This window comes from Mustela nivalis (assembly GCF_964662115.1).
Source record: "Mustela nivalis genome assembly, chromosome: 18".
NCBI lineage: Eukaryota > Metazoa > Chordata > Mammalia > Carnivora > Mustelidae > Mustela > Mustela nivalis.
The window spans coordinates 51,849,871-51,865,255 of record NC_139037.1 but is presented as its reverse complement, the minus strand read 5'-3'; the positions used below and the strand labels follow the sequence as shown (position 1 = coordinate 51,865,255).

Sequence of the window (15,385 nt, the reverse complement as noted above, 5' to 3'; positions counted from 1 at the left end):
GGGGAGTCTGCTTCTCTCTCTGACCTTCTCCTCATTCATGCTCTCTCTCACTGTCTCTCTCTCAAGTAAATAAATAAAATCTTTAAAAATAAAATAAAATAAAATAAAATGCCACTCTTCTGAAAAAAAAAAAAAAAAAGATGTCCCATCCTGAGGGAAACCAACCACAGCTGGCTCCAGTCAGAGCCATTAAAATGGGCAATGAGTGAGGGAGAAGCTCTCACATCTATTAGGAGAAGGAACAGTGAGAGAGAGTCAGAGCCCCCTTCGTCCATGATGGCCCCTTTACTCCCAGGGTTTATTTGGAGGCGGCCTACTTAGATAATTACCATCCAGTAGGTCAGGGGGGAGTTTACTGTTCTGCTTATGACCAAACATGTTATGCAAGAGACCTTTAGGTTCATGCCCTGATTTAGAGCCCTGAAAGCCTGGGATGGGCCAGGGTACTTATGTCTATTTTCCGAGTTTCCTGCAAAGAGATCTAACTGATAGATCCTACTAAGTCCATGCAGTACCTTTCTTAAACTTTGCAACCCACATGGTTTCTAGTGGTTTAAAAGTATCCCTTGGGAGAGTCTTTAGGAACTAACACCATGCTCCTAGAGAAGTAGAGGAGGCCCCTTAACAAGATCCCCTGACTCCCAGATGGAGTCCCATGCAGGATATGTCAGAGTGTCCATGTGTCAAAAGCAATGCAAGGTGTCCCGCAAACAAAAATCACATTTGATTACCATTCTGCCTTACCACAGAGGCATTCCAGCCATAAAAGTCTAGGTAGGAAGGATATAGGTGTCCCTGCCCTACGCCATTATATCATAGGCTACAGATGGGTGCCTGGTGAGTGGACACCAGCTGAATGGATGGAAATACCATGCCTTGCTGCTCATGCCCCGAAGTCTGCATTATTGGCCTCTGATTTTTAATCCATGGAAAACACTAGAAAATTTTTACAATGGGAAATTAACCAATCATGTAATTTAAAAAGTTAGTAGAGGACATAAACAGAAAGCAGTAAAGACAGAAATTCACCATGATCTAAAAGATATTCAAACACGTGTAGTCTTTACAGTCAACTTTCCTAGGAAATGGTCACCAGTTTGGCTTTCATTCAATCGGGGACTGGTTCTGATGGAGTTCTGGAATGTAGGTGATAATTGGTGGGGTGAGGTCCAGAGCCCATGGGCAAGAATTCTTGAAAGGTTTTTGGTGAAAAATGATGGTCTTATTAAACCCCAGGGGCAAGACCCAAAGGCAAAAGGAGCCCATGCACTTGGAGTTGAGATAAGGAAAAGGGAGGTAGGTTTTTAAAAGAACTTTCATATTCTAAAGAGGACCCACAAAATACTCTGGGCTCTGCCATTGTCAAGTTAAGGACATTTCTTTAAATTATAGAGAAGTCGAGCATTGAACCCTCTGGCCAACTGAGTAGACTGTAAGTTTCAGCATGCACCTTTATCCTGTGTGAGTGATGAACTAGACTCTTCTTTGTAAACCTATAGATCATGCATTGTTTCCTACAAAGACTAATTACCAAGCCTTATTGCAGAACCTCCCCCAGGCCACCCACACACAGCCTCCAGGCACATCCATAATGTCAGTAGGAGACACCAGTGAGTCTGAAGCCTATCCAGAAGTGTTACAGACCACCCTGCTCCCTTCCTACTTATTCACTGCACTCAACTTCCCTTTAAAATCTGCAGGCCTGTAGGAGTTCTTGGAGTTGCTCTTTGGACATGTGTCTTATTCCAACTGACTGGCCTCCTGAATGGAGCTAATATTCCCTTTTTTCTTTTTTCTTTTATTTATTTATTTGAGAGAGAGAGAGGGAACACAAGCAGGGGGAGTGGGGGAGGGAGAAGCAGGCTTCCTGCCTAGCAGGGAGCCCAATGTGGGGCTCATCCCCAGGACCCTGGGATTATGACCTGAGCCAAAGCAGATACACAGTGACTGGGCCACCCAGGCACCCCTAATGTTCCTTTTCAATCAAAACTCATGCTTTGGGGAACCTGGGTGGCTCAGTGGATTAAGCCGCTGCCTTCTGCTCAGGTCATGATCTTAGGGTCCGGAATGGAGCCCCGCATTGGGATCTCTTCTCAGCAGGGAGTCTGTTTCCCCCTCTCTCTCTCTGCCTGCCTCTCTGCCTACTTGTGATATCTGTCAAATAAATAAATAAAATCTTAAAAAAATAAAAAACACAACACTTAACTCATGCCTTCTGCACTAGCTTTTCAAAGGAATAGCAAATGGCTTTTTTTTAAATAAAGATATAATTTATTTGTCTGAGAGAATAAGCACAGGCAGAGGCAGGGGAAAAAGCAGGCTTCCTGCTGAGCAAGGAGCCCGATGTGGGACTTGTTGGGCTGGCAGAAAGAAAGGGATACTTAAGATGGCAAAAGTCCCCACTACAAAACCTGAGCTCAGACAGGAGAACAAGGACCCAAGCAGGAATCTGAAAACCCTCCAATGGACCTGGGCTCCCAAGGACCAATGGGACCCTGACAAGCAGGAATCTGAGACTCTCCCGCCCCGGGCTCCAGTGGACCAATGGGATCCTGAGGAGCATGCGAGATATCCAAATAAGGGAAACCTATCAAAAGACCCCTGAGCTCCCCTTGAGACCCCTTAAAATCCCCCTCCTCCCTGCCTTGGGCTCGACTTCTGCCACTCTGCTTTCCAGAGTCTCGGAACCTCGCCTGAGGGTACCCACCTCCTCCCGGCACAACTTTCCTGGTTCCCCTTCTTCTGAGCCCTGAAACTTCACCGGAGAGTGTTTTTAATAAATCTTGCCTAGCACCCACTTTGCCTGGTGTTGTGTTTATCTCACCGGAGAAACTTTACATGACTCGATCCCAGGATGCGGGGATCATGACCTGAGCAGAAGGCAGACACTTAACCAACTGAGCCACCCAGGCGCCCCTGGCTTTTTTTTTTTTTTTTTTTTTTTTAACAAAATTGTGGGATACTTCACAATGGTAAGAAAGAATTCTTGCCATGTTTTATGGTGCAACATAGTAAGTTTATTGAAGAAACACATGGATAGGACTCACACTGAGAATGAGCTACACTTTCATTTTTATGTATTTATTCATTTTTTAAAGATTTATTTATTTATTTGACAGACAGAGATCACAAGTAGGCAGAGAGACAGGCAGAGAGAGAGGAAGGGAAGCAAGCTCCCTGCTGAGTAAACAGCTCCATGGGAGGCTCGATCCCAGGACCCTGGGTTCATGACTTGAGCAGAAGGCAGAGGCTTTAACCCACTGAGCCACCCAGTTGCCCCTCATTTTTATTTATTTTGAAGATTTTATTTATTTGAGAGAAAGTGGGCAGAGGGAAGGTGGATGTGGGGAAGGGGTTAAGGAGTGCACCTGTCCTGATGAGCTCTGGATTATGTATGGAATTGTGGAATGACTATATGCTACACAAGAAACTAAGAAAACATTCCAGCAGTACAATAGCAGCTATGAAATTCCATACAAAACCTGGTGCTCATCACAGTTTTACTCCTTAATGTCTGTACATAATTTAATGCATCTGCTTACCCACTCCCACTCTGGCTTCCATCAGCTTGCTCTCTACAAGAGTCTGTTTCTTTTATTGCCTCTCCTTTTCTTTTTTTCTTTCTCACTGAACACTTTTTTGTTGGTTGAAATCTACCTATGAGTGATATCATACAGCATTTGTCTTTCTCTGACTTATTTCACATAGCAATATACTCTCTAGTTCCATTCAAGTTGTTGCAAGTGGCAAGATTTCATTCATTTCCATGCTAATATACCACTGTACATACATACCAAATGTTATGTATTCATTCAGTAGTCAATGACCAATTGGGTTGGACTGTTTGAAGCAGAAATGCTCATTGTGTCTCACTGCTCAACTGCTTCTCTAGCAAATCAGCACCATGGACAGAACCTGAGCCCATACTCCTCACGGTACTGACTAGGGAGGAAGGCCCCACACAGCAGTGCAGCTGCTTCCCTGAAAGGTCACTGATGTACAATGGATCAAATCTTGACTGGGGTTTTATCCCTGAGAGAGTAGTTCTTGGGTTCAACCACAGGACGTGCCTTGCTGATCCTGCCTATCCCACTGTCCAGAAGGAAACCCCACCTCCAATAGCTACTCTACCATCTGACATTGTAAAGCTATGCCCAATTGACTGCACCATCCAATATGCCTCCCTTTCCATTCATTGCCACTGAGGCAGACTTGGGTGATCACAGTCATCATTGTCATCTAAGGCCATCTGGTCCTCAGTTACACACAGGAATGTAATGAAATCATGAGAATGAAGGAGGACTTCCCTACTCAGAAACCCACATATTTGGCAATTCTTTTTTCTATAACATGTACTCATCAGATGAGAAAAGCAACAGCTGCTTGTGCCTCTGCAGTGACTAAAGGGAGCTGATTCCAGTTCCCTCCTCACATGGGAAGGATTTCTTGATGTTTAATAGGTCTTACCTCTCTCTCTCACCAAATTTTACTTAGATTCACATCCCACCTCCTAGGGCTAAATATCTGAATTGATATCCAGTGGCTGTCCATCTCTCTAATCTCAGTTAACTCTTTGGAGCACACTCTCACCACAACTCAAAAAAAAAAAAAAATGGCTCTGATGCCTATGCAGTTGGAAAGTAAAGTGAAGAAAAATACAACTGCAAATCAGGAGGTAACTAGGAAATAAAAGAAGCAGAAATTATTTTTCTAAATCCACAGCCAGCACTATCATATGAGCATGTGAACTTCACAGACGCATCAAAGGAACACCCCCCATAGGAAGTGGGGAACACAGCTTTTTGGAGCCCACGATTCAGTGCTTTCGAGTCCAAGGATTAACTCCAGATTAGGCCACTGAAGCTACAACAGGTCCATGTCAGCTCTGTGGGAGTCTTCTGTAAGTGACACAGGAAGGGAAAGCATTGGAAAAAAGGAGAGATGGTTGCGCACAAGCGTAGATTGGGGTTGTTGTATCAGAAGTTACATTACTTTGTGATTCTGCAGAGTGTTGTCTAGGAAACATGCTAGTGGAAGGACGGGTGTCTGTTCATGGACCCTACCATACTACTGGCTACACAAAGTGAATGCTAAGTAGCAGTATCATGGAGTGCACGACCTAAAATGTCAACAATACCTCTACAAAATCTGTAATATATCCATAATAATATCACAGTCAGCACAATAAAGAGAAATGAGGACAATGGATAAAGTAGGGAGGAAATCACTCATTTTATAAAAAGATTTTAATTATTTGACAGACAGAAATCACAGGAAGGCAGAGAGGTACAAAGAGAAGCAGGCTCCCTGCTGAGCAGAGAGCCTGATGCAGGGCTTGATCCCAGGACCCTGGGATCACGACCTGGGCCAAAGGCAGAGGCTTAACCCACTGAGCCACCCAGGTACCCATGGAAGACAGTTTTCAAAACTTAACATGAAACCTCGCCTTGGCCTCTTGGGCCAACTTAATAGTCCTTAAATTTCTGCATGCACCTTTCCATGAATGATGGACTAAACCCTTCTTTGTACATCTAAACACCACACATTGTTTCCAAGGACTGGTAATCCCACCTTCTGGCACAAACACCCCTGGGGACCCATTTGCAACCTCCAAGCACCTCTGTAATGTCCGTAGGAGGCACAGTAAGTCCACAGGCAATCATGAACTGTGTCAGACTGCCCTGTGTCCCTCCTATTGATTCACTGTCCTCAAGCTCCTTTAAAAACTCTGAAGGACTGGCAAAATCCTTGGAGTTGATTTTTGAACATGAGTCTGTCTTCTTTCCAAATGGCTCATCTCCTGAATAATGCAGATATTCCATTCCCATCAAAACTCTTGGCCCTATGCATTGGCTTTTCAAAGAAATGGCAGCCAGCTTGGGTTTCTGGATAACAAAATTGTCGGATCCTTCAGCACAGTGATCAGGAAGAACTTCTATGATGATTTATGGTGCAATTATTGATGTAGCACATGGCTGGGATTTCTGCTCAAGAAGAGGTACACTTTTTTTTTCCTTTTTCAAATATTTGATTTAAGAGATAGAGAGAGGCACTCATGGTGGAGCGTAGGGATGGGCAGATGAAGAAAAAGAAACCAAGTCACCACTGGGTAGGGAGCCCAGCGCAGGGCTATGCTGGGAACCTGACATCATGACCTGAGCCAACGTGAGACCCTTAACTAACTGATCCCCCAGACCCCCTAAAAGCTACACTGTTCATGTTTGAAGGAGGTTGTTGTATGCTTAGCACTGAAGGGGGTGGGCTCTTGCAGACAGTAATAGAATATAAATGTTTCCACCAGTTTCTTTATACTGTTTAAATTATTTTATAATTATTTACCTGACAGAGACAGACATAGTGAGAGGGGGAACACAAGATGGGGGAGGGGGATAGGGAAAAGCAGGCTTCTGGCTGAACAGAGAGCCCAATGCAGTGCTAATGACCTGAGCCCAAGGCAGACACTTAAAGACAGAGCCACCCACGTGACCCTAGAACTACACCCATTATGGCACTGAGGAAAGGTTGGGAGGTCCCACACAGCAGCTTCCCTGAAGAATCACCCAATCACACTGGATCTGACCTTGACTGGGGTTACCTACCTGGGAAATGAGGGAGCAACCACAGCACATGCCTTGCTGATCTGGCCTATTCCACTGCCCAGAAGGCTTCTTCATCTCAAACATCCATTCTACCGTGGGACAGCTTAACGTTGCCCACATGATTGCATCATCCAACCCCTCCTCCATCCTTTGTCACGGATCTAGGCCGGGGACATACAGTAATCACTGACATCCAACAGCATTATTCCCAGGAAGACACAGGAGATCAATCAAATCATCAAGATAAACCAGGACCTTCCTACTCCTGAGAAACCCACATTTGCCTTTTCTTGTCCCCATTACATGTATTCATGTGCCTTTCCAGTGACTAAAAGGAGCCACCTCTGGTTCTCTACCCACAAGGGAAAGAGTTCCTCACATTTCCTTTTAATAGGTCTTGTGTTCTTCTCTAAGGATGGTGCCTTCCTCAAATTTTACTCAGATTTACAACCCACATCCACGTGCTAAACGTGTTAATACCCACCAGCTTTCCATCTGTCTAATCTCAATGAAGCATTTTCTGACGACACTCTCTCCACAGGCAGAAAAGAACGGGTGTGGTTCCTATGTAGAGAGGAAGAAAAATGAGGACAAATACAACTGGAGATCTGGAGAAAAGTAGGTCATAAAACAAACAGAAGTTCTTTTTCCACAACTAGGGAGTCACTTGGGCTACTCAGGACAGTTGTCCTTCTCTACATGCTAATTTTTCATCTTATTTTCTGTCTCTCCTGGCTACCACATGACTCCTATTTGGATAGATTTCTCTTTCTTATGGGGTATCTATGACACACATAGCATGGTCATATGTGCATGTGTACTTCATAGACACATCAAAACAACACTCAGTGTAGCGTGCAGGGCACATGCTTTCATTTGGGGCCATGGTGCAGTGCTATAGAGTCCCAAGTCTAAATCCAGAATATGCCATTCCAACTAAAACAGATTTAGGAAAGGTTTGGGGGAGGGGGAATCTTCTTTATGAGACACAGGAGGGAAAGCTTTGGAAGAAATGAGAGATGGTGGCTCACAAGGTCAGAGTGCAGATGTCGTATCACATGTCATACTAACTTGTGACCCTGCAGCATGCTGACTGGGGAATGCACTAGTGAGAAGGGCTCCTGTCGGTCCAAGACCCCTGCAAAACTACTGGCTACACAAAATCAATGCCCAGTGGCTGCATCATGGAGTACATGTGCTAGAATGTCAACATCAATCATCTCTATGTTACATACCTCAGTAATACACTCACAGTAATATCATTGTATTCACAAAGAGGAGAAAAATCACAGGATAGACTAGGGGAAAACATAATCACATATCCCTTAAACCTTCAGACCACTGGGAAAATGGATTCCTAGGTATATTGTTTTACTCCAGTATCAAACAAATGATTGACTCGATCAGCACCCTACAACCCTCATTGAGATAGACAAACACTAGATGTAGAGATAACACATAATTCATGACACACCCATATCCATATGTTAAAGAAGTGTCTTATTAATAAAAATATATTATGTTCTGCAGTCATACTAACGGTAACACATAGGAAGATACAATGGTAGTTTACTGGACAGTAACCTCTTTTTCCATAAAAAACAATCAGGAAAACCTTGTATTTCTAATATTGAGGTAGTTCTTTAGTTTCAGTACATGCAGAAGTGTGTGCTCTGAACACCTATTCCATGGAATCTTACATCAGTGTTATAAATGTAAGTACCATCTCCACTGAGATGTACTTCATATGTTGTATATCATATGGTCCTCCTCCATGGAAAATTAGGTATGCATGCATCCCACTTAATGGAGAAGGACATTTAGTATCTTTAATGTACCAACAATCAACCACATAGTCTTACACACCCATGAGGAACAGAGGAATTTTCGGGAGTGATTTCAGAGGAAAATAGATTAATATTGTTAGTCACAAATCTCAAATGCAGTTAATGTAAGAATGAGAAAATACTGAAATCCCTTATATGTATGTAAATGTCCACCCTCTAAATCTGTTCAACAGAATACCACATACATTTTCTAAGTGTTTAAGTTTGATTTTTCCTTATAATCACTATGTTCATACAGAGTAATGTCTGAGTAGAGTGAATAATATATTCCACTGGCTTGATTTCTCTTACATACATTGGCATTTGATGTTCAAATAATTAGTTTTCTAAACAATGCTAACTTTCAATTAACTTTCCTTGAAGCTCTCTCTGGTGTTTGCTCCAATGTATACTGAAATGAAGGTCTTCCCACATTCACTATGTTGCAAGGGTTTGAATCAAGTATGCATTTTGAGATACTGAGGAAGGACTGAATTCCAGTTAAATGCTTGGCCACGTCCTTTACATTTCATTACATTTTATTCCTATATGATAAGTATGATTTTAATAAGTTTGGAGTTCCAGTGAAAGGTCAGACACTTTTTAAAATTTTTATTCATTGGAGAGAGAGACAGTGAGAAAGAGCAAGAGGGGGAGAAAGTCAGAGGGAGAAGCAGACTCCCCATGGAGCTGGGCGCCCAATGCAGGACTCGATCCCAGAACTCCGTGATCATGACCTGAGCCAAAGGCAGTCGCTCAACCATCTGAGCCACACAGGTGCCCCACAGACACATTCTTAGTATTTGTACATGAACTCTCCTATATGTAATCTCTGATATGGAGTGAGGAGGGAACAGTCCTTAGTCTCACATACATCCATAATTTTCTCTCCAGTATGAATTCTGTGATGCCCAGTAACAGTCGTTTGCAGCTAGAGGGTGTGCCACATTATTCATCGGCTGTCATTCCAGTATGAATTCTCTATTTAGTAAATGCGTGCATGCTGGACAAAGGCCTTGTCACATTTGTTATATTTGCAAGGTTGTTGTCCAAAATGAATTCTCTGATGTGCATGAATGGGTAAGCACTCCTTAACTAATTTTTCTCACATTCTTTTTTCTTTTTTAAAGATTGTATTTATTTATTTGACAGAGATGGAGAGAGATCACAAGTAGGGAGAAGGGGCAGACAGAGGTCAAGGAAGAAGCAGGCTTCCTGTAGTGCTCAAACCTGGGAACCTGGGATCAGGAACAGGGTCTAAGGCAGCCAAATATCCTACTGAGCCACCCAGGTGCCCCCTTTCTCACATTCTTTATGCTGGTAAGCTATCTATCTAGTATGAATTTTCTGATGTTTAGTGAGGATTGAGTGCCTGTAAAGGCCTTGCCACATTTTTAGTATTTGTACAGTTTCTCTCCAGCATGAATTCTGTGATGTCAAGGAAGGTCTGAGGGCCACATTATTGACTTTGGTAAGGTTTCTCTCCAGTATGAATCATGCAATGTCGATTAAAGAGTGAAGAACACTTAAAGGCTTTGCCATATTCATGACATTGGTAAGGTTTCTCTCCAGTATGAATTCTGCTATGTCGAGTAAGGGTTGAGCTATGGTTAATGGCCTTGCCACATTTTTGACATTGATAAGGTTTCTCTCTGGGATGAATTCTGTGATGTTCAGTAAGACTTGACCTCTGATTAAAGGCCTTCCCACATTCTGTACATTGGTTAAGGTTTCTCTCCAGTATGAATTCTGTGATGTTGAGTAAGGCTTGAGTTGTGGTTAAAGGCCTTGCAACATTTATGACATTGGTAAGGTTTCTCTCCAGTATGAATTCTGTAACGTTGACTAAGGTCTGAGCTGTTGTTAAAGCCCTTACCACATTCTTGACATTGGTAAGGTTTCTCTCAAGTATGAATCCTGTGATGTTCATTAAGGTGTGAGCTCTGGTAAAAGGCCTTGCCATAGACTTGATATTGGTTAAGGTTCCTTTCCAGTATGAATTCTGTTATGTTGCGTAAGCCTTGAGCTGTAAATAAAGATCTTGTCACATTCTTGACATTGGTATGGTTTCTCTCCAGTATGAATTTTGTGATGTTCAACAAGGGTTGAGCTGTCATTAAATGCCTTGCCACATTCTTTACATCAGTAAGGTTTCTGTCCACTATGAATTCTGTAATGGTCAGTAAGACTTTACCTCCAGTTAAAAACCTTGCCACATTCTTGACATTGGTAAGGCTTCTCTCCAGTATGAATTCTGTGATGTCAAAATAATGGCTGAGCTCTGCATAAAGCTCTTGCCACATTCTTCACATTGGTAATGTTTCTCTCCAGTATGAATTTTGTGATATTGAATAAGCTGTGAAGTGCAGTTAAAAACCTTGCCACATTCTTGACATTGGTAACGTTCCTCTTCTGTATAGGTTTGTCTATGTCCATTTATTGATGGACAGTCCTTAAAGGTTTTACCACCTTCTTCACATTCATGTATTTTTTTTCCAGTATGCATTCATTGATGTTGAGATGTGTTGAGTGGCAGTCTAAGGATTTACCACATTCCTTCCAAGTATAAGCTTCCTTTCCCCTAGGAATTATGTTATGTATATTTAGGCTTGATGACTGGCTAAACATGCTTTATTAGATCTGGATAGATCTAAGATTTCCCTCATGAATTCTCTCATAATCACCAACAATGGAGGACTGGTTACAAGCTTTCCCACATTCACTATATTTATGAGGACCATCTCCCAAATGGTAACCATTATGTATACTGGGGTTAGAGCTTGGATTAAAGCCTTCCCCACATTTATCACATTCATAATGGTTCTCTACAAACCTAGCCCTGACACATCGGTGAACACTGGAGCCCTGGTTCAATGTTTTCTGAGATTCAGTGCACTGAGCAATTCTGTCTCCAGTGAAAATCCTCTGGTCATTCTGGACGGTTGACTCCTCAGTGAAGCCCCCTCATATGGATCCCACTGAGCACTTTGTTCTTCAGGCCAATCCTATCTTCCAAATGGCTCAAATAATTAACCTCAGCACGGACTAGGTTACTTTCCAGACATTCCAAATGGTCTGTCTGCAAGTAGCTATGTTTGAATATTTGATTGGAGCTTGTGTTGACAGAAACACACTGCTCTGCAGAAACAGTTGACTTAAAAAGGGAGGTTTTCCACAGCGTTTTATATCCTTCACCATTTGGGGCACGGAGATTCTCATTAAAGACCATGGCTTTGGTTTGGGTGTATAGTCCAGGATTTAACTGATGTCTGTCACTATGCCCATCATCGTCCCAGTCTGTACATAAGTGTAAAATCTCAACAATACTATGTTTGTATCTGTGCACTGATACTTTCTGGAAAGAATCTTCTATACTCTGCTTTAGCAGGAAACTCTGGGTGTCATGTGAAGATACAGCTGAAAAATACCAAATAAAATAAAAAATACCAAAAAAATAAAATCACTGTACTTACTACATTCAGAAGAATATACTGAAAACTTCTTAAATAGAAGCAGCAAGTGAATTAGACAATGTCAGAAAGATGGCTGAGAGGAGTCATCAGGACTTTATTTTTCCATGGACACACAACATGGCACACAGCATACTGAGTGAGCACAGAGTCTAATAGAGAATTCTGCGGTATGGTCATGGTGTAGCACAAATTACTTTCCTGTATCTCTAACAATCAGGAAAAGGGTCATATGAGCTCAAAATTAGCCGAATGAACAATATTGAAACAGAAAACTGAAATGAACCAGAGTACAGTAAAAATAGGAACATATCAACCACAGAAAGAGTTGTTTGTCAGAAAAGATAAACAATATTGACAGTCCATGAACTAAATTAAGAATAATGGAGAAAAGACCAACTAAAGTGAGAGGTGAAGAAGTGAAAGCAGATACAGTATAACTGACCATAGAAATAAAATTTAATTATAAGAGGCAACAATGGATAATCAGTGCCCACAAATTGATACTAAAAGACAAGTATAAATTTTAAAAAAGGTATAACCAATTTAGACTCCATCACTCAGAAAAGTAGAAAAAAATCTCAACCAATCTACAAATATGAAGCCGAATGAAGGAGGAATAAAGAAAAAAAACCAGGGGTGCCTGGGTGGCTCAGTGGGTTAAGCCGCTGCCTTTGGCTCAGGTCATGATCTCAGGGTCCTGGGATCGAGTCCTGCATCGGGCTCTCTGCTCAGCAGGGAGCCTGCTTCCTCCTCTCTCTCTCTCTGCCTGCCTCTCTGCCTACTTGTGATCTCTCTCTGTCAAATAAATAAATAAAATCTTTGAAAAAAAAAAGAAAAAAAAACCAACAAACAAAAATTGTGTGCCAGGTGAGTTCACTGGATATTCAAACAGACACTGAAGGGGAAAGGACTGCAAATCTCCTCAAACATTTCCAAGGAGTGATGATCAGAGAAACTAGCAGAACACGCTCTCTGTGGCACCAGCATTACCAGCTCATTCAAGACAGACGAAGACACTACAAATAACAAAGATTACAAACCACTGCCTGTGAGGCATATTCACTCAAAGTCCACAATAAAATAGTGGACTGAATCATTTTCCCTTTTCCCTTTTTACAAGATGATCAAGTGGGAAACGGACCAGGAATTAAGGGTGCTCCAACATATAGAAAACCATAAATTCAAGACTCTACATTAACAGAATGAAGGTCAAAAATGACATGATCATATTAAGGGAGACAGAATACAAATATGGGGTATTGGACAACATGTCATGTTAAAAAACACTCAAGCTAGAGAGAGAAGAAAAACTCCAACTAATGAATGCCAAGATGTATGAATACCTGAAAACTATTCAATAGGGATGGTCTGCATGCTTCTCCTGTATGATCAGCAGGTAATGAAGTGACCCCATCACTGCCTTGAATATACTTCTGGATACTCTAGTCAGAAGAATTATGCAAGCAAAAATAAAGTAAAGGAATCTAAACTGAAAAAGAAACACTCAAACTATCTCTGTTCACACAATACACGATTATAGAAATCCCTAAATATCAACATTTTAATTTTTTTACTGTTTCTGGTCCTTGTTTGTATTGTTCATTTCTGCCAGTTTTTCCCTACTAGGCTTTCTATTTCCCAATTTTTTCATCTTATACAATACAGATATAGAAAATGTTGGAATAAACAACTGAATTTCCACCAGGAGAATTAAAAAAGGAAGAGACTTTGATGAAACTTAGTAGAGGAACAAAATAAAGAAAAATCCAAAATAAAATATAGAGCAGATTAACACTAATGGAACACTGAGTGTAATGTCCATTTCAATCAATAAAATAAAACTGGCAATGCTTTAACTCCATAAATCATTACATAATAACAAAAAGGGCAATTTAGGAAAAAAAAACAGAATTTCTATTTTTTTAAAATTTTTTATAAAAGATTTTTATTTATTGGGGCGCCTGGGTGGCTCAGTGGGTTAAGCCGCTGCCTTCGGCTCAGGTCATGATCTCAGAGTCCTGGGATCGAGTCCCGCATCGGGCTCTCTGCTCAGCAGGGAGCCTGCTTCCTTCTCTCTCTCTCTCTCTCTGCCTGCCTCTTAGTGTACTTGTAATTTCTCTCTGTCAAATAAATAAATAAAATCTTTAAAAAAAAAAAAAAAGATTTTTATTTATTTATTTATTTGACAGACAGATCACAAGTAGGCAGAGAGGCAGACAGAAAGCCAGAGGAGGAAGCAGGCTCCCTGCTGAGCAGAGAGCCCGATGCCGGGCTCGATTCCAGGACCCCGGGATCATGAACTGAGCTGAAGGCAGAGGCTTTAACCCACTGAGCCACCCAGGCGCCCCTTATTTTTTTTATTTATTTATTTTTAAAAAGATTTTTATTTATTTATTTATTTGACAAACCCAGAATTTCTAAAAACAGACAAATTATTAAGAATGAATTACTAGGGGGGCCTGTTGGCTCAGTGCATTAAAGCCTCTGCCTTTGGCTCAGGTCATAACCTCAGGGTCCTGGGATCCAGCCTGCATCAGGCTCTTTGCTCAGTGGGGAGTCTGCTTCCTGCACCCCCCCACCTGCTTCTCTGCCTTCTTGTGATCTCTCTCTCTTTCAAATAAATAAATAAATAAAATCTTTTAAAAAATGAATTACTAACCTTGAACCAAAAAAAATGGGTAATCTCCTTAGACCAATAAGAAGCATTAGAGTTGAATTTGTAAGTAATACTCTCTCAGCACAGAAAAGCCCAAGACCTGGGACTCTTACTACTTTTGATGAAGGCTATGAGTTTCCTAAATAAATCCTGAGTTGCATGATTCTTCTCCCTCCCTTTGTTCAGATTCAGTATTTTCTTTTTGTTTTTTTTTTTTTTAATTTTTTATTTATTTTCAGTGTAACAGTATTCATCGTTTTTGCACCACACCCAGTGCTCCACACAATCTGTGCCCTAATACCCACCACCTGGTTCCCCCAACCTCCCACCCCCCCACCCCTTCAAAATGCTCAGATTGTTTTTCATAGTCCATACTTTCCTTTATTTTTCCTTCTATATGATAAAGTCATTCTTCTGCTTCTTCCAGCCTTCTCAGTTTAACTAACGTCAAGCCTGTTTCTAATCTCGCTTATTGCATTGTTCACCTATGTTTGATTTTTTAGAAAGACATATATTTGAGGGGTGGATCATAAGGGTTTGGGTGGGAACTGCAGAGAGAGGGAATCACATGCTGGCATCACACTAACTGCAGAGGCTGACTTGAGCCTGAATCCCAGGACCCTGAGATCAAGGTCTGAGCAGAAATCAGGAGTCAGTGGCTTCCCTGAGTGATCCGCCAAGCACCCAAATATTTTTTAATTTAATTTTTTAAAATTTTATTTATTTATTTTATAGAGATCTCAAGTAGACAGAGAGGCAGGCAGAGGGAGAGGGAGAAGCAGGCCTGCTACTGAGAAGGGAGCCGATGATAGACTTAATCCCAGGATCCTG

General features: G+C 41.6%; 2 protein-coding genes across 20 annotated transcripts in view; one reads left to right on the top strand and one right to left on the bottom strand.

Moving 5' to 3' along the window:
• LOC309852752 (uncharacterized protein) overlaps nt 1-15,385 on the top strand; it is a 642,676-nt gene that overhangs the window by 55,738 nt on the left and 571,553 nt on the right. The window lies entirely within an intron of this gene.
• The window catches only part of LOC309852777 (KRAB domain-containing protein 5-like), a gene marked incomplete at its 3' end in the record, with an annotated part of 579,551 nt that overhangs the window by 78,873 nt on the left and 485,293 nt on the right, over nt 1-15,385 (bottom strand). For 6 of the 19 annotated variants that reach the window (XR_014305377.1, XR_014305381.1, XR_014305382.1 and 3 more), the window contains 3 exons: nt 7,084-7,163; nt 6,600-6,760; nt 5,184-5,984 (listed from right to left, as the gene is read on the bottom strand). The exons of 2 other annotated variants lie outside the window; for them this stretch is intronic. Coding sequence is in view for 9 of the 17 variants with exons in the window: in XM_082710080.1 (XP_082566206.1) it covers nt 11,376-11,842 (467 nt within the window). Of the gene's footprint in view, nt 1-3,125; nt 4,899-5,183; nt 6,015-6,598; nt 6,761-7,083; nt 7,164-9,012; nt 11,843-15,385 lie in introns of those variants that run through there. 11 more of the 19 variants (XM_082710080.1, XM_082710077.1, XM_082710078.1 and 8 more) reach the window with 6 other exon arrangements.